At 31.2% G+C, this 19,984-nt stretch overlaps 1 protein-coding gene across 4 annotated transcripts; it reads right to left on the bottom strand.

Moving 5' to 3' along the window:
• Positions 1-3,181: 3,181 nt before the first annotated feature.
• Positions 3,182-18,723, bottom strand: LOC113517204 (armadillo segment polarity protein). Of its 4 annotated transcripts, XM_026901785.3 has the most exons (16): positions 18,585-18,723; positions 18,221-18,289; positions 16,377-16,501; positions 15,483-15,588; positions 14,937-15,147; positions 13,985-14,567; positions 12,734-12,880; positions 12,313-12,435; positions 11,744-11,914; positions 10,820-10,990; positions 9,824-10,042; positions 8,979-9,093; positions 8,481-8,635; positions 7,390-7,456; positions 6,679-6,711; positions 5,045-5,150 (listed from the first exon to the last, which is right to left on the bottom strand). In XM_026901785.3, the coding sequence occupies exons 2-15, from the start codon at positions 18,255-18,257 to the stop codon at positions 6,707-6,709; spliced, it is 2,235 nt and encodes a 744-aa protein (XP_026757586.1). In that variant the 5' UTR covers positions 18,258-18,289; positions 18,585-18,723; the 3' UTR covers positions 5,045-5,150; positions 6,679-6,706. The 4 variants fall into 4 exon arrangements, with proteins under 4 accessions (XP_026757585.1, XP_026757588.1, XP_031768155.1 ...); XM_026901784.3 differs by lacking the exon at positions 6,679-6,711 and having other exon boundaries at positions 3,182-5,150; XM_031912295.2 differs by lacking the exon at positions 7,390-7,456 and having other exon boundaries at positions 5,013-5,150.
• Positions 18,724-19,984: the final 1,261 nt, after the last annotated feature.

Here is a 19,984-nt window from a genome sequence, read left to right as displayed (position 1 = left end):
TTTAAAAAGGAATAAGCTCTTTTCTTGAAGGTTATGATGTTGTATCGGTACTTATTACTTACTAGTTAAATCCCGTAGCTTTACCCGGGTATATCCTTACTAATAGTCATGTGGTCCCGGTGTAGAATGGGCCAGCCCTTCCTTTACCATGGATGTCATATTAGATGACTAAGGGGACTTAATGGTTGAGGGATGGGCAACAGTGTCCCTCTTAAATCATCAGATGGCAAGTGTGGCAACTACTGGATCTCCCCCCCCCCATCATAGAGGAGAGCTATGTTCGGTAGTGAACAGTAATCCGCTGACAGATGATAATGATTCTTACTAATATTATAAATTCAAGTCTGTTACCTTATAACTTTGCACCTTAATCAATCACTATGAAATTTAATATACATGAGCTATATGCTTTGGAGAAAAATATAGATTATTTTAGGTTCCGGTTAATAAACATATCCTGGTCACGCGAAGGAAAACATGGATAATATAAATAGTATATAAAGTAACCTATGTGTTAAGTACTTGAACCTTTCACCAGAGATTTGGAGTTCACCCATGTGCATGGCATAACACTACTGTCCATGCATCCCGTTTATTTCTACCTCGTATATCTAGGTTGTAGAATGAGCTCCAGCTTTCAATTTTCCCTTATTAATTAGGAGAATTTAAATAAGTATTGGCAAAAAAATATATATAAAAAAAAAAATTAATGTGCCTATAAACATTTAAAAGGCCGGCAACGCACAAGCAACTCCTTGTTTGTTTCAGAGGTTCATGGGCGACGGCCGCTTTCTATCAGGTGAACCGTCTGCTCGTTGGCCTTCCTACGATGAAAAATAAAACTAGAACCAAATTTCGTTCAACTCAGTTTTTGCGGGGAAAAAGCGGCAAACGTCCATCCATCCTAACCTTCGCATTAATTTATAATGAGACTTATTAAATAAATATCTTATACGTAGATAATACAAACTGCACGACTTTTAGTTTATCAACCTCGCAATTACAAGGGGCAACTATTTTCTCAATATAGAAGCGCGTCGAAGTTAGTGCAAGATTAGTGCTCACCTCTGTCTAAGTCCTAATTGCACATAATAACTATCAGGACAAAGGTGGGGGAAGTTGGGTCGCGGCTTGCGGTGTCACCTAGCTTCGCTAACAATTTGCGGACTAGCAGAGTACGCTGTCTTTGGTTCCATGTAGTTTAACCATATACATATTACTTTGAAGTTAAAGCTCAAATGACTGTTGCATTTACTTGTACCTATAGCACTTGAATGCGCTTCAATTAAGCAATATCTGCTTATCAAACTATGTCCGTAACCGTTTTTATACACCTACCTTAGATCAATTGTTAAATCAACTTGACTGGTATGACACACGGGGAATATATAATTATGTCAGTGATTTCAATTTTAAATTTCAAATCTAAAAGTAGTTTTAAAGATAAATAAAAAAGATGTCTACTTCTCAAAATTATGTTTTGTTGGTTTATTTCTAAAAAACATTCAATTCTTTCGGAATTTCTTTCTTTGGTTTACCTGACAACTGACAGGCCAAATCTCTATCGTACAGATAGGTATCGGTATAGAAACTATCCTATCTTTTAAGTTGGCAAAAACAAAAGGCATATTTAAGAAATTTCATTAAATTATAGACTTAATAACTTATGTATTATTTCATAATCTAAGCATTAAATTGAGTGATTTTGGTAATTAGTATGAACAAGTATTTTCATATACCTACATATTAAAACTGCACTAGAGATGTCCGATATTATCATTTAAGGTGGAGGTTCTCAATTCAGTCATACTTTTTTTATTACCTCATAACTCCCGTTATTTAACGATTTTTGAATTTGTTTTTATATGCGGGGACATACTTTAGGTATTGGATCCACAGACAATTTATTAAAGTCGATTTAATAGTTTGGTTTTTAAATTAAAATAACTTGTTTTATCACGATTGTATTATTTTTTATGGAACACAACATTAAATTATAATATTGTATCTTGTTTTAATGACCTATTTCATGTTTATTATAAAAAAAATCATATGGGGTGGACTTTTAGAGCCTGAAATGGCTCCTAAAAGTCCACCCCAAACTAAACTTAATGTAATAATTTCCCGATATTATTGTTTTATGGTTGTAGTGTTTACCTCTCGGTGTGGTCTCTGTATAGAATAGCCCATCTCTTCCTTACCCGTAGGTGTCATAAAAGGCGACTAAGGGAGGGCGAGGGATGGGCAGCAGCTTTCCTCTTAAAACATCTCCAAAGCCTAACTGCGGTTACTAATCCGCCTGATACTGGCGAAGCCCCCTAAGACGAGGCTTATGTTCAGTAGTGGACAGTTAAAGGGTGATATGTTGATGATAACTGTTTTATGGATAATTTATAATTGTAACTTAATTTTTTTAAAATTTTGTTGACATTGGTCTTCGGAATAAAGATTCGACTGTTATATTAAATTGAAAGTTTAATGTTAGAAATAAATTTAGAAAAATGGCGTCTTAGAGGCGACCCCATTGCCCAATTTATCTATAAAATTTAAATTTGAGTTTAGCAAAACTATCACGGCGTGTACCATCGAGAATTAAACGCAACTAAGTTCTGACGTAATTCTATTAAAAAAGTTTGTATTGATCTTTAGAATCATCATTTCGATGTAATATAATATTGAAATTTTAGTTTTAGAGATAAATTAGGTAATTGGCTCGATTCTAGTGTGGAGTTGGTGGTTCAGAATTGACTACAGTATTTGAATGTTTCTATTGTAATTAAATTTAAAATATGTAAAGCTCATAATGTTGCATGTCTACAGGCGACGGTTACCACTTTCATCAGGTGGGACGTTGATTTGACATTCCATGTTATGCGACATAGAAAAATGGGAATGAAATAATAGGATAGGATAAGAGCTGGTAGCTACTTTGCCCAAAAGATAAGTTTGGCAATCCAAAGAGGTAATGCTGCCAGTATCTTGGGTACGCTGCCTCGGTGTGGTGCGTTGGGAGATTACTTTTAATTGTTATTAGTATTTAAGGAATTTTGTAAAAAAAAAAAAGAATTATATTTGTATTAGATTTGAACAAAAATAAATATGAAATAATATAAGCACTATAATCAAAAAAAAAAAAAAAAAATAATAGGATACCGCAGTAAGTATAAATAATACAAATATATTATTTAAATTAATTTTATTATCCATACATAAATGGACACAAAATAATTTGAGCACTGTCTTCATAAACAATGAAAGCAGTGACAAATTGTGTAATAGAAAAATTATAGGTTGACCTAAGAGAACATTATGTAATTATTCCTAAATCTTACCCTAATACAAGAGACTTCGTCAAAGAAATCGCTGAAACCATGGAGTGTGGTAATACGTAATTAATTTTATTTCACCAACGACAAAGACGTTTGAAGACCATAGTTATACGCGTTGTATTTGACGAAGTTAGGATTACATTATTCTATACGATATATTCTGCTATGGGTGGGTTAGTATTTAGTATGGAGTGCATTACTAAGTCTGAATATCATAGGTAAAAAACTGATAGTGAAATGTTTTACTTAAGTACAATTTAATCATACCAAACGAAATATGACTTGTATAAAATTGAATAAATAATATAGATATAACTGGGATTTATTTATTGTACAACTCATGCAATGGAAAGTATAAAGCGGAGTTCATCCAGTGGAATATTGCAACATTGTCTGTATTGTGAATAATTAAAACGCATAAAATTAAGTCCAAATAATGTCTACTTAACAAATATTGTAGAGAACATTGCCTCTTTTACTACATATCTTAAGTCAATTAAAAAAAAAAACGCATCAAATGGCAATTATTACCAATCACACTACCGTAGTTTGGCCACCATCTATTATATTAATAAAAAAGAAATACACAGTTCTGTTAAAAATGGCAGTCACCCATTAAATACATGCCTATCAATCGACCAGTCTTATCCATTATTTAAATAAAACGCTTCATACATTAATTTTATTGCAATAACAAAATACACACGATAAATGATTCATTCAGTAATTAATTAAATAAATCAAAATACTTTTTTAAATGCGCGTATAATTTCAATTACATAGACAACTATGAAATACGATTTAAAGCCTATAAAAATCTTAAAAGTTAATTTACCCTATTTCCCGATTACACGCATTTTATACGTACGCGTATAAAACGAACGATATAATCAATGCAGGGCGTACGCTTTCACACAATATCTTTTTTTTTTAATAATTTTTTTTTCTCAAACTTAGCACCAATTGAAAAATTAAAAGGGGGTGAATTGAGTCTGTCATTTTGTGTTTTTTTTTTTTCTTTTTTATCGAGCGCTTTTATAGCTGCTTAATTGGTATCACAGGTATTTTGTTCCATTTGAACGTTAACTTCTCTGATATTGTTACGAGTTTTGTGAAAATTTATATCAACAGCATACGAGTTCAACAGCATAAGTGAGAATAAATATTTTGGTAACGCCTTTTTAAACTACATATCCTCGCTAGATAAGGCAAAGCTTAGCGTAGAGGGGAAATAAGTTTTTTTTTTTATTTCATTGAACAATATGCTGTTGAGAATAATTAAGATAAACAACGTACAGTATTCTTTTTTTCATGGATACGGTATTTTTCATTTTGTCATTCACTTATTTCTTTTTGAACAGTGACAAAAATAGCAAAATCATAACACTATAAATGAATGAAAATAGGTCTAAAACGAATAAAATTAAAGCGAGTCTCATGAAATAAAACGTTTGGACTAAAAAACAAAACTTTCATTTCTTACACGAAAATTCTTCAATTTTGAATGTCAAATAAATTTTGTTAACTTGAAAAACACAACCGTAATGTCATCATCGTAAGATTTAATTTCATTTTTTAGTCCAAAAATAATGTAGGTTCGTAAAACGCAGTCTAGTAACAACATCTAATCGAAGTCGTGGCGGGATCACAGGTCGGTGTCGTACCAGGCCGCCACGTTGTTGTTGTCATGTGGCGGCTCAGGGAAAGCGAGGTCTGCCGACGCCGCGCCTGCACCTTCTGTTTCACCTATATCCATTTCCATGCCGAAACCGCTGCCAATTTCTAGACCCTGCATCGAATCTATCGGTATTTGATCGTACCCTGTAAATATTAATGTGGTTATGTATCTCAAAATCGAATACAAATAAAACATATTTGTTTTTTTTTTCTTGTTTAATAAATAATGTGTGGTGAATTTTAGAAATTTTATATAGTTTTACATATTTTTTTTAAATCTACCATACAATGATAACATTGGAGAATGTACTAAACACAATAGTGTAACAGATAATTTATATATATATACATTCAGTAATTCTTTAAATTAGCAATGGTACAGCCACAAATGTCTCAATTAATTAATATAATTACCAAACTGGAATGTGATCTTTATTAAAATAAATAGTTTGTATGATGCGTCACTTGATAATTTAGAGAGTGCAAGAGTTTGAAGCTTTAAACGTATTATATTATAGTAAAATATTGCCAGTTTCAATATGGGTTATAATTGAGAATCTTTGATAGATATTTAATAACTTAAATATGACAGATATTTATGTGACGCTTGATCTTTATTTAGAGTAGTACAAATGACAAAATAGCTGAAAGTCGATTAACAAAATGGTAATCGACATCTATAGACAAGAACAACATGATGAATGTTATACTGTGGACACATTATACATAGATTTTTAATGTAGGACGTCGAGAACATTAGTGGCCGTGATTGCCGAATTGGACTTCTAATAAAACTTAATTCCAATTTAAATTTCAACGAATTCGGAAGTAATTGTCGATACGAAATTGCAGTAGAATCGTCTGCCCGTACGTTAGATAAAATATGCTCGATATTTGCAAATCGTGGACTTGAGTAAGTTCGACGAAATATGGCCATGTGAAGTGTTACGTTTACCACAAATGCAATAGTCGACGTATGCCTTTGAATTAGGGATTACAGTCATGAGCATCTTTATTTTTTTATTGTTACATTCACTACAACGGTAATTATCGACAAATTATCCTATACGAGACCAATCGAGTAGAATTTATTTGATATGAATCATATTGTTTTAAGATAAATAATTAGATGAACACAAATACGATTTAATAATAATATTAAATACAGCAATGAAAGCAGCTGCTATTACGATATAGAATGAAGCAGCGTCTCCAAGCTATTGATATATGGTTCAGCAAAGCTAACACAACAAAATATTATAAATTTGCCATGTTACTTTATATCAAGCTTCATAGTGGATACTTTGCCATTGTTTTGCAGTTACATAAAATGTAGGTCAAATTATGATCATGGATCGGAACATAAAAAAGGGTATAAAAAATTAGTTACATGCTTGTGGCACAGCTAATTTCATAATAGCCTTTTTATATAGAATTTAAAGTATATTTTACATAATGAATTATGAGATCATATTATGGAGATGAACAAGTTATGTTTGATAAATTTAAAAGGTAAATTACACCCACTTACTAAATATCTGATAACATGCTAAACGCATTAAAACAATATTATAATAAAACTTATGCATATGAATACATTAAAAACATTAAATAAATAATATAAACATGAAATTAGAACACAACATAACCATAAAAATAATATTCCCATCACCTGAGTTTAATGATAAATAGGGCCCGGATTAAGCTGCGTGAAAAGGACAGAGAAAATATATTTATAAAGATAACATCAAATCTTATATGATAGGAACATAAGGTGCTCTTAATTATATGTGTATATTGAGATATATTTCGATACAAAATACGTCATTCGAAAATAGAGACTTTTTAATTTGACGTTTGCCGAAATATCTCCCAGAATAAACTCAAGATATTACAAGAGCTACTTTCATTAAAATAAACATGTTATGGTATATTATTATTGAAATAATGTACATTTTTTATTTTGCATGATTTTTTTTTTATATTATTTAATAGTTTCATTTGAGTTTGGATGAAAACTAATATGAAAAATCCCAATACATCTCATAAGAACTACATAAGAAAATGCATCAAGCACTAATGCATACCACAAAAGAATTTTGATAAAAACTATTTCGGTTTTAAGTTTTATGAATAAGACTTCGTATTTCGTTTTCCTTCTTGGATTTTTTTGTGATGATACTTTCTAAACTTTTCTTATTGCCACATTTTAAAACTATATAGACATAGACAATATGCTTTTAATCAGCTGTTGTAATACCTTGTACCACTACATATTAAAATTGCAATGTATGTTACATACATACTCAATAAATGTACGTCACATACAGAGTTCATATTCAGTGTTAGTTATACAAACATGTGCACGCCATTTGCATCTTACCTTGTTGGTGAAATGATGGACGCGTGCCATACAGCCCTTCGTAGCCCTGTTCCGGCCCGAGCATGTCCTAATGAAGGGTATCGGATCATAATCAAACGAAATAGGAGTGAATTAGGTCTAAAACTAAACAGGTTAAACGAAAGGGTGACGTTTGGAAATAAATTTTAATGAAGTGGAAGTTGAAATTTTGCGTTTTTGAAAACCATGTGTTGTGCGAGGAATATTAAATTCACAATTTGCAAATGACACGAGAGAAAAGCCCTTCTATTAAATAATTAAACACCATGTGCATTTATACAGAATGTAAGGGAAACAATTCAGAAAACTGAGAATAACATTTGTTTTTTAACAAATTTCAAAAGATACTTAATTTGACAATTGAATAACGATATCTAATTGTAAACCAAATTTATCTATTATTTTAAAATAAAAAAAAGGTTCAAATGGTGGTTTCAAATTAATTTTATTAATAATTTCAGATATAATAATAATATTATAAACAACATTTAGTAAGACGCTCTTTCGTATATTATTTTGTAAAAAATACCTTTCCTATATTTATTTCAGTTTTCAGAAACATTATCTTACATCTATGTGATGATCTGGTATAGAAAAGCGTGTAAAACACCAACAGTAGATACCAAGTTGAATAGATATGTGCTCAAAATTAACCATCTTATTATATCAGTATTGTGCATGTTTGTTTTGTAGAAAATTTAAAAAAAAAGTAGCAACAAGAGATATAATAGTATATTTAGAAAAATAAAATCCTTTTCTTAATATTTTTAATCAATAATTTAATCAATCAGTTCCAATGAACTTTAATTTGTACATTATAATAATTAACACATGCAACCTATTTAATTTTTTTGTTAAACAGGACCCACTATATTAACATAATTGACATATCTAATTAATTTAGTATCTGTGGATCAAATCCGTTACAATTAAGTTACATATTTACTGTTAACTTGTATGACAAGAAATAGAAGTATTTCATATCTTGGAGGACTATTGCATTTTTTCTAATATAACAGTAAATATATAACTGGAAACATAGTATAGTGTTATGTGTAGGTGCCATATGTTACCTGTAACTCCGGTTGCATAGCCAAATCAGCTGGCCACATTTGTGGATCTTCACGGAATAAAGAATTAGTCAATTCCATAGAGAGTCTCTTCTTATAATCGTGAGGCTTATCTTCAGACAGACGGAACAACACCGCAGCAGCATAAGTAGCGACACCTATTAAGAATTATTTATGATTAATTTTAGTGTGCTCTTTTTAATCAGCAAATGCCTCCATTTAACTAATTCTGGATGAACAGTTATGAGTATAAATTTTTTGTCATGTACTATCATAATATATACTTCGTACATTTTAAATGTTTTTCGTTTCCAGTATGTTTAAATTCATCACCATATATATGTTACTATTCATTTATTGATAAAGTAACTTTTAAAATCTGGGTGAATATCACCAACTTATGGGATGAAGAAGTAGCAACACTTTTTACTACATCTTACTTTGGCATCACACAAAAAATTCCTATTAGTATATAAAACAAATTATCATTAAAAAACGTACCTTCATTGCGCGAATGAAGTAGTTCAGTTAACGGAGCAGTAGCGCCTTCAGCCTCTATCATCTCTGCGCCTTCTTTGTCTACGGCCAGCTCGCAGAGTACTCCAGCAGCGACACGCTAAAATTTAAGCAAAACATAAATATACAAGTACACTATTTTACTTGTACTTAAATATACAAATGTAATTTAATACAGTTTTTTTTTTAAACTTAAAAATAAGTCTTCAAACAGATTATAATATACATTTTCAAATAGGTTATATGTTCATTCACATTAAAAGAAATAAGTATCCATGCAATAAAAATATTCTATGCATTTTCAATCTAAGTTTTTAATAATTTAACAATAACAATCTCAACAAAATTGGTATGGAACTAAGACTGCAAAGAACTAAGAATTCAAAGGTGGTTGATCAGTCTTTTAATCCAAAGGTGGAAACCTTTGGATTAAAAGACTGATCAAAATAGGTCTATAAATATTGAAAATGTCGTCTTATACATATAAATAAAATCTAAATACGGTAATATGATCGAAAAATAATCTTTCAAAGTTTGAGTACCCAAATAGTTAACACTAGACTCAGAGCAGCGATTTAACAATTTGCCTGTGAATGCCTCGTTTAGAGGTGAAACATGTATCGCAAAACGTGCGTACACAAAATAGCTGTCGGAAATCGATGACTAATATGGAAGATTGTGGAACCACTGGTAATAATGGACACCACTGCCACTAGTATTAGTATTTGTGACTATCAACGCTCAAAGAATGACCACCAATTTATTCTTCGAGTGTTGAGAGTAGCGGAATTAAAAATAATGCTTATGAATGAACGTAAAATTGTACACACTTGTATATTCTCGATCTCGTTGAACAGCAACTGAACAAATATCGGTATGACGTTTTGTTGGCGTATAAGTTGTTTGTTGAGCGAGTCCCTAGCGAGAATATGCAGTGCGCCCACAGCGCCCTCTACAATCTCTTCCATGCGGACGCCATCTGCGTAGGCGCCTCCTGCACCACCGACACCGCCAACGCCGCCACCACCACCAGACACCGAGGACCGTTGCTGTCAGAAAATTTAAATAATTTTTATCTATAACAAATCTTGGTTCCTGACAAACTGGCCTATTCGTTATAGAAATGGTCACTTTGTAAAGTAACAAATTATTGTTACTTGTAATTGCATACATTCGCAATCATAGATGTAAATAGAACCATATTTATGTAAGTAAAATATTTATTTATTTAAATATTTTTTAATTATCAAAATAATTTTTAAACTTTCTAATATTATAATAGTTTATTTTCTTCAGAATACCAATAAGTATATCTATTATATTCAATATAAATTATTACAAAGAGATTTATGTTTTTTATTTTACACTTTTCAAACTTTTACAAATATTTTCTTCTTTTATAATCTTTTCTAAATAAAATAGTGAGTATGTTTAAAGTAGTATGTTTTGTTTTAGTTTCAATTTATTATAGTAACGAATAAAAAGAACAAGCACTAAGAATTAACCTGCCCTTTTCTCCTTTTTCATCACAAAATAATACTAAAAAATAGTATAATTTTCATAAATAATATTAAAATAAAATGTTTGAATATAGACAATAAATTGTACTTTTTATTTATGTGTAAAATTTATTTTCTTTTACGATATTTAAGCATGATTAAATAACACTTTTATTTCTATAATATTCACATAATTATTATTTAATTTAAAATTATCCTATACTCATATTTCAATATGATGGTGATTGTTTATTTTGTAAAAATTAAAAGACATATTATATAGATTTTTAAAAGAGAAAGCTTGATAAAATCCATTATTACACTGACCCTTTGAGTATCGTTGAATGCACGCATCAAAAGTCGAACGAGATGATGAACAGCACCGTGTTCACGCAGTGGCCCGTAGTTAGCCGAGCACAGCGCTAGGTTGCGAACCAAGCCAACCACAGCCTTCACTAACGGCCAGCGAGAAGGTGGCTGCAGCAGCTTCACTATCACCTGTGGAGTGTATTACATTTCTAATTACATATTTTTTATAGTTATATATTAGTCCCTGTAAATGTATAACTATGGGGATGTATAGAGACTCCTGCCATCTGTTGCGGACGTCGCGCAACAGTAGTGTAATTATGTACTATTTTTTTAGAAATTGGTGCAAATACTCGCAAATCATCAATCAGTTTACTTCAGGTGACTTAAAGGATTATTATTTTATTTATCTTCTATATATGTATACATAAATTATTAAAAATAGATATCGACAATGCACCTTACAGAAGCCCTGGACAAACTTTTGCTAGCAATATAGGATATATTTTGTCTAGTTGACTTTCACATGGTGGAGACTGTTGTGATAAAGGTAAATTTGTCACAATGGGTTTACATATTATCATCCCTCATCCTTCACTGGTAACCTGCCAGCCTAGTAGCACGGGCTGGATGGCTATTACATTTTCATCTCATAAAAAGAATCCCATATCCATATGTATTAATTTTATTTTATTAATTAACATTTAAAACTACCTGTAATGTTATTTTTGTCAATTATATATTCAATATAATCCTATGTACGCCTGCAACACTAACTATAGACATAAAATAAAAAAATATTTTATGTCTATGTGAAATACACAATCAACTCCATGAGCATGCGTAATAAGCACCATGAATCATTTAGCACAATGATTTTTATTATGTCTGGATGTAATTCAGAATTAAAAGCATTAATATTTCGTATCGTCTCTCACTCACCGGCAATCCGTAGTGCAGGCGAACGGCGTTCTGAGCCATCTCGCTCTCGACGTGGCGCGAGGTGAGGTGACGCAGAGCGCAGACGGCGGGTTCGGTGATCTCTTCGCGATCTCCCGCTGATACTACAGTGCGAACAAGCGCGTCTACACCGCCCGCCTGACACACTGTTACCTGTACAAATGAAAATAAATAAATGTTTATTTCTATTAAAAACTTCTATACATATGAAAGCTGTCGTTCAAAAAAAAAAAAATTTGAAAACATTAACCCATTTTGGAAATTGTTTTTCAACAGAAGTGATTTTTGAATATATTTAAATGTTCATTTCTGTAATACCCTTCCAATTAATTTAATAAATAGATCAGTAATACACGTTTTGTTGACTTTACATCATGTTAATTTAAAAAGTCAAATTAAAAAAAAAAATTAAGATTAGGTAGTTTACTAACTACTTAATCTTATTTAAGAAGGGTCTTATGATAATAATATTGTAAACATATTTTTTTTTTCCAAAAAGTGTGTTAAATATGAAAGAATAGAATAAATATAAATAGTGTAACATCAATTACCTTATTACGTTGATTGTTGCATGTCAAGTTTGATAGAATGCCAGCTGCACAGGTGACAATGTTGACATCAGTTGAGGCAAGGACTTGCACCAGACTTTGTAACAGACCTTCCAAGCCCTCGACCTGTAATTTGTTTTTTATTTGTTTTGAATAGGTGTTAAAAAGTTCTCACTTAATAAGTAGAGAGCTTCATATTTAGCTAACATTGTGCATGCTAATTATATATAGTTCTTTTTTAACATTTCTAATTAATTTTTAATTAACAGTACATAAATTCATACATGTATACTATGTTATATTATTAAATAATTTAAATTAGGAAAATTACATTATAATGACCTAACTACAAGAAAAAGAAATACATAGTGGCTTCGTGTAAGTACCGAATCAGAAGCAATAATATTGATAGACTAGTATTTACTTTAGTGGCAGCATCAGAAAGATTCCTCAATGTCCAGAGACAGTTCTGAACGAGTCGGCCACTTGCATTACCAAGATGCATTGCTAGAGCTTGCATGCCTCCAGCCTCGACAATAGCAGGCTTGTTGCTTGAGCAGACCGAAAGCACCTAGACAAAAGAAAAAAATGTTATATGTATTATTATATTGTATGCTAGCGGCCCGTTCCGGCTTCGCACGAGTGGACATTTTTAAACTTCGACAAAAAAAAATGTAATTATAATCGTCAAAAAATGTTGAATATCGCTTACATCCGCTGAGCAACCCGACCGCGCGAATGAATCTATCAGCTTATAAAATGTAAAAAGTGATTGTAACAGACCGTTGTTGGAAAATGTTTTTATGGTAGTTATCAAAATGAAACGGATGCTTGCAAGACACTTTTTTAATTAATCCACAAAACAACTACAAACTAACAACAACTAACTCGTGCACACACGTGTCACAGGGCAATCGTTTGGCGCATGCGCGCCGGCATTAATTCAATCAAATGCTAACAGATGGCGCTAGTGGTTACAATTATAACATTTTACGAGGTGCGAGGTACATCGCTTACAGTGATTATTGTGACATAACGATAATAGTTGGACATATAGTATCCCAAAGTTTTTTGTAGTTATTGATATTTTCTTCAAATATTGTAGAACATATTTTTGTTCTATCACAAATAGTTTCCGCAGCGCACGGGCCGAAAGATATTTTATAGCATTGTTTTTACACCTTGAGTTACGTTACTAAAGTTTTAGTAAGGATCCCTAATCTTTTCTAACAATAAATATAGCCTATGTTACTTAAGGTGAATGTAGCTTTCTAATGGAGAAAGATTTTTTTAAATCGGCAAAGTAGTTTTTGAGTTTATTCATTACAAATATACACACACACAAAAATACAAATCTTTCCTCTTCATAATATTAGTGTACATAAAGGAGTAACTGATATTTGTTTTTGATAAATGTTTATTGTACTGGACCTAAAGCTGTTCATAAGCATTGTTTCAAATGATATGTTATGTTATATATATTATTTATGTTAAGCATGTAAGGCACTTTTACACATATTTTGGTATAGGAATCATGTATTTATTTAACTAAACACTATATAATTCTAAATAGGCATGAACAGAAATATAAATCGAGGTGGTCCCGCATCTTTCACTAGAATTACATTACCTATTATCAATAACATTTTTTAAAACTTAAAGTACTTGACCTTACCTTTAAAACTCTTGAGGTGGTCCACAGCAGCTTTTCGTAGTCGTAAGAACGCATAATTCGTACCAATTCGATCGGTCCTTGAGAAGCAAGGATAATAAGTTTCGATTCTTGATTACCGTATGCCAAAATCTGCAGGCAATCTGTCACAATGGCAAGGAATTTAACATTATTTCTTTGGAGCAGAGCCACCATTTTCTGCAGACCTCCAGCCAGTCTTACGGCCATTTTGGATCCATCCTGATGTAATAGTAGGTTGTGAAGAGTTGTGATGGCATAGAAGAGGACAGACTCTACTGGCGAGCTGAGTAACTTGACCAATGCTGGTATTCCACCACTCTTGAAGATAGCCAGCAATCCTTGACGATGGTGAGATAAATTGTGCAGGGTTCCAACTGCTCCCTTTGTTGTCTCCAAGTCGTTACTATTGGAAATAGCGCGAACTAAAGCGGCTACCATCTGTGGTGAATTCATGATAGCATGCCGTGAAGCCTCTTTCTTTGAGAGCTGGTGGACCATCATGGCAGCTTGAGATACAACCACTTGATCTTCATCATTCAACAATTTGATCAACTCTGGTATAGCTCTGTAAAAGAAAATTAAAATCTTCTAAGTTGCAATTTTAGATAAAATTTATTTAATTATATTAGCTTACGAAATTATATAATTTACATGAAACATACATAAAATAAATAATATATAAATGCTTTTAAATGTGGCAAATTATAATTTGTTGAAAATTATAATCAAATTATTAATTATATTTCTGCCAAATATATTTATTATTTAAATTAATCCACAGCTTCTTTCTGTCCAGCTTTGTCCCAGGATAGTCTTAATCTAAGGTATGGTCCACTCTTGTACTATTTTTATTCAGTCATTTCAAGCAAAAAGGCACTTAAATGTTTGTTACTTTCTGTAAAAGGATGAGTATGCTAAAAGGCTTTATTCTTACCTTGTAGCCAAATCAGCATCATCTTGGTAATTGATCAGATTAACAACAGCATGCTTCAGCATCTGTGATGGTTCAGAAAGACGTTGGACTGCAGTGGGTTGAGCAGGATCAAGCTGGGTAGAAGGAATCTCAATGCCTTCTTCCAGTGTCTCAGGGAACATAGCAGCACGAACACGCTGAGATCGCGTTTGTGAAAGCTGTTGATTCATATCTGGAAATAATTTGCAAATAAAATTAATTGTATTGAATGTAACACTTAAATTGTCTACATTTCATTGGACATATTTGAATTTAATGGAGCAAAAACCAAGGCTATCACATTCACTCGGCTTTATTTGGTTTATTAATGGTATTCCAATACCTGCAAAAGTATTAGGAAAGATGTCCAAAAGACTAGAATACCTTAGTCCTATTATAAATTAGTGAAACCATGGGTGATATAATATAAACTGTATTATCCATGGTTATTCCACCTTTATCTAGCTGGTCGAGTTTCTCTTTTTCAGTATTAAAATAAAAATAATTGACTACGATATTAACACCTACCATCAACTTGTTCCTGAGTAAAACCTTGTGCAAATCCTTGGTCCAAATCAAACATTAGTTGATCGCCTTCCATCTCGTCATCTTCCTTTCCAGTAAGTGATGGAACCTACAAAAACCAATAACTATAGCATACCATATACTGTAACTAGAATTGACTGACTTTCATCATTCAGGCTATACAACACCCTTTGACATAAGATCCGCCTCAAGCTAATTGATATTCAAGCATAAACTATGTCCTTTTTATTTAGAATCCCTAGAATCATAATATATTTTAGACATTATTGATTCCCTTGTATTTATTTTTTGTCTGACATTATTTTTTATTATATAATATATAGGTTATTTATAAATTACTGTTTTTCTTTTTTATTTATTTACTTATTATGTTGCACTGTCAATTATATTTTCTGTTATTCCTGTCTACAGTCGACTGATAGATAACGACATATGGTGTTAAGTCCGCCACTTACACTAACTAGATGAATTTAATAAATAAATAAACTATGGTAAAACCATGTTGAGAAATTTAATGTAACATTAGAAAATATGCCTGAGATCTCACTATCCCATTGTGATATGCAAGTGTAATTTTGGTGCAAATGTAAAAACATAGTTTTCTTGAATGAACCAATTTAAAAATTATTGCATTAATAGAAGGCATACAGTACACCCAGGTTAGGCAAGCTTCACCCTCATTCAATATATTTTTAAAATTAAATTTCGTAAAGGGTTACAAAATTAAATTTAAAAAATACTACTTATTTTTTTTAATTTATAGATATTGATCTTTTTAACCTGATTTATATAGGCATAGCTTAGTTACATAACTAGTAATAAATACATATGAATAGTAAACAAATTTTAAATTGAGAAAATAAAAATATAACATACCTGAGTGGCAGCTCCCGAGTTAATACCAGAATCAACCAAGTAGGAGTTCTGCTGCCACATGAGGGTCTGCTGCTCCTTGCTTGGAGCCATGGGCACATCAGATCCACCATAGTTGCTGTGAGACACTGTAATCAAAAAATATTTATGAAAGATGAAAATAATTTTTAAAGCATTTTATAAAAGTATTTTCTTTACAGCAGTTAATTCTATTTTTTTTTATTTGATTATAATTATTTTATTTAATTCCATTACTATCAGTTTGTGTGTGACTGCCAATATTCGAAGATTGACTACTATTGTCATTGTCTGAAGATGCCTTGTTTAGAAGTAAAACACATGTGCTGTCGAAATGGCAGTTGGAGATAGATGGCTAATATGGAAGATTGTAGAACTTCACATAATAATAATAATTATAATAATAATCATCATCATCATCACATCAGCTGTTATCTGTCCACTGCTAAACTTAGGCTTCCCCTTAGACTGGCAAAAGGGACAGTTCTATGCCACCTGCATTCATTGATTCCTTGCAATGCATTTGAGGTCATCTCTTCATCTAGTGAGGGGTCATCCTACACTGTTTTTGTTTATATGAATATGAACCAACAACCATTTATATTTAATTGCTACTTCAGGCTTATAATTCCAGCTATGTTGGTTACTTTGATTCTTTTGGGTATATTCTCATTTCTGATTCTCTCATGCAAAAAATCTAATAATAATAATAATAGTAGTCAATCTTCGAGTATTGGAAGTTGCACACATACTAATGGTAGTAGATTTAAATAAAATAATTCTAATCAAATAACTAGTGATATAAAATATTGCAAACTAACACCTAGTTTAGTAAAAAATTTAACAGAATAGGCATAGGTACATTATGAATTATTATACTATGTTTTTTATCATTGTGTATGTAGTATCATTTTCTATCACTCATTTTCATTCTTAAAAAGTTGTATGAGATAGCTAATGGATCAAAATACAATACATCCTACTTTTCTTGCCAGTGGAAGTGCTATTTCAAGCTGCCTTATCAATACATTCAAAGATTAATTACTACTAACTGCAAATACATGCACATAACAAGATGTAAATTAATTTTAATGGGTATGAGAATAAATATCCTATAAGAGATGAAAATAAACATTATTATTGTACAAAAGTTGCCAATATGGTCCCACTAATGTTTCTGTGATGAAATAGCTGTGTTTGCATAGCTGTTCAGTTTGAGGGGTGGAATATGGTATTTATATTTAGGGTATGGAGGCATAACATTAAATTCTTAGCAATGGCAATACATGAGTACCATGGGCATCTTAGTATTCTGTTATGTCGGTTACCATTTTTCAACAGGTTGTTTATCATTCTATCATAGATAAAGAAAATTATATATAATTATTTAACTGGTATTTCAAAATAATACTCGGTTGATTTCAGTTAATGATATTGCTTATCCATTGACAATAAATAAAGTGAAAAAAATATTTCAGTATTGATTAAATTTATAATATGTTTATTTTACGAGTATTTCCTTTCTAAAGTTAGTTGTAAACTATACAAATGATATTTATGTTTTAGTGCATTTAAACAATAAATCATACTCAACTTTCACCACAATTTTGTAACAGGATAACTTATAAATTTTAAAATTAATCCCTTTGTGGCTGGTTTATCAGATGTACCCTAGGTTACAGTATTTCTCTACAAGCAGTCAATATTTCTAGCATGAGTCACAGTATACAATACTAACGTACTACTTAAACATGACCATCTCTATACACTTTGTTAGCAAGTGTATTTAATATTATTAGATCAATATAAACATGATAAGATTCACTTACTGGTACGGCTCTGTGACGATGGCATCTGATAACTCATGGTATATTGGATGCACTAATGCACCCTTGCACCTACAGAAGTGTAAAAACAATTACATTAATGACTATGCTAGATGAAAATATAGATCCATAAATACACATAATACAAATATTAATGAATAACTATTAAACTTGGAAACTGTTCGAAATGTAATAGGTTTTATGCAATCGAATTGACTATTTAACTTCGATTAAAACAAAACAAACAAAAATCTAATTCGTGAACTGAATACCACACCCCGATTAGATTATAGGATTTTATAAACAGAGTTTAATTTTACACTAAACACAAACTTTTCTGTAACTATATATAGTGACTGGTTCTTACCTGTATTTTATAGATATCGAGCAATTTTCAATCACTGTTTATTACACCTTTTAGAAAATTCAATTCACAATACATAGAAGGAGCGTCACAAAATCTGACATTACAATATGGCGCCCGGTTCGGCAACTTTCGTCTTTACTGAAATGTATCGATAACAATAATATTTCTATCGCAACTCTTCATACACAAAATGTATATAGGTGTTTCTTTCTTTCAGATAGGATCCAATAATACCAACATTACTATAGTAACTCCTCAGTTTTTTTAAGATTTTTTTAAAAGACGTGGATACCAAGTTTTAAGCCATCTCTTATTAATTTTTACACTCAAATAATAATTACAATATTTTAGTATCATTCATAACTTAACCACTTTAATTAAAATAAATTTAAATAATAGCACAAAATATTTTTTGTTATTATTATTTTTCAGGTCTCAGAATGATTTGCAATTAGGGAATTTTATAGCACACATATTTTTTATAGAAGTTCGAATGGCAAACTAGCTAACAGTCCACCTGATCGAAAGTGGAAACCGTCGCCTAAAAACATGAGCAATACATACAGATATAACAGAGCATACTGTTTCGTCCATGATACTTCCTGTGCGCTGCCATTCCTGAGGACTCAGGTGTTATTCCTCTGTACCCTGTAAAATCACTGTCATATCCCATCTTTCAAACCGGAACACAGCCATGCAAACATAACTGTTTCACAGTAGAAACACGAAGTATTTTTATGAATAAAAGTATTATTTTCATTCCAAAAAAACTTATCTATTTAAATATTTTTACAAGCATGCACAGAGCAAATAATCACTACGATAGGTAAAAGTGGAAGAAATTGTTTTCGTTGTCGATGATGCATGAGTTTTGGCGGTAAAATAATAAATAAAAAAAAAAAATAAAGATAATGTTTATGGTAAAATAAAAATTGTATTAAAGTTGAATAATAATTTACCTATCTGAAATTTTATAATAGGTAAGTTTTATATACTCAAACATATAAAGATAGTGTGCCATAAAAAAAACCAACTTCGGTTGTGACAAAATCAGTGATCTAAAAACTACTTAACCGATTTTCATAATATTTCTATGGGCCCAATTAAAGTATAACTTTTCAGATAAAAAAGACTTTCAAATCTGTTTAGAATTCACAGAGTAATGAGATAAGAAACAAAGAAAATACAACCAAATTGAGAACCTCCATCTTTTTGAAGTCGGTTGAAAAATAATCTCGTCATAGGGCATAAAATAATATTTTTAATGTAATGTGTCTACGAAACACATGGCGTTCATCAAATTTTTTTTTTGTACCGATTAGTCGTTGGTTTTGTTCATAAAGCAAAATTTTGTCATTTATGTATATATGAATATCAGTATATAATATTAATGAATCATA

This window comes from Galleria mellonella, unplaced genomic scaffold, assembly GCF_026898425.1.
Source record: "Galleria mellonella isolate WM207_F2 unplaced genomic scaffold, CSIRO_AGI_GalMel_v1 utg223, whole genome shotgun sequence".
Classification (NCBI taxonomy): Eukaryota; Metazoa; Arthropoda; class Insecta; order Lepidoptera; family Pyralidae; genus Galleria; species Galleria mellonella.
The sequence above is the reverse complement of the archived record's forward strand: the minus strand, read 5'-3'. Positions and strand labels throughout refer to the sequence as shown.

Coding starts and splice junctions, on each gene's coding strand:
- LOC113517204 (XM_026901784.3), bottom strand. CDS start 18,257: ATGAGTTATCAGATGCCATCGTCACAGAGCCGTACCA. Junction 10,991..11,743: donor GCCTGCACTACGGATTGCCG/GTGAGTGAGAGA, acceptor TACACTCCACAG/GTGATAGTGAAGCTGCTGCA. Junction 5,151..7,389: donor TCCATCATTTCACCAACAAG/GTAAGATGCAAA, acceptor TAATATTTACAG/GGTACGATCAAATACCGATA.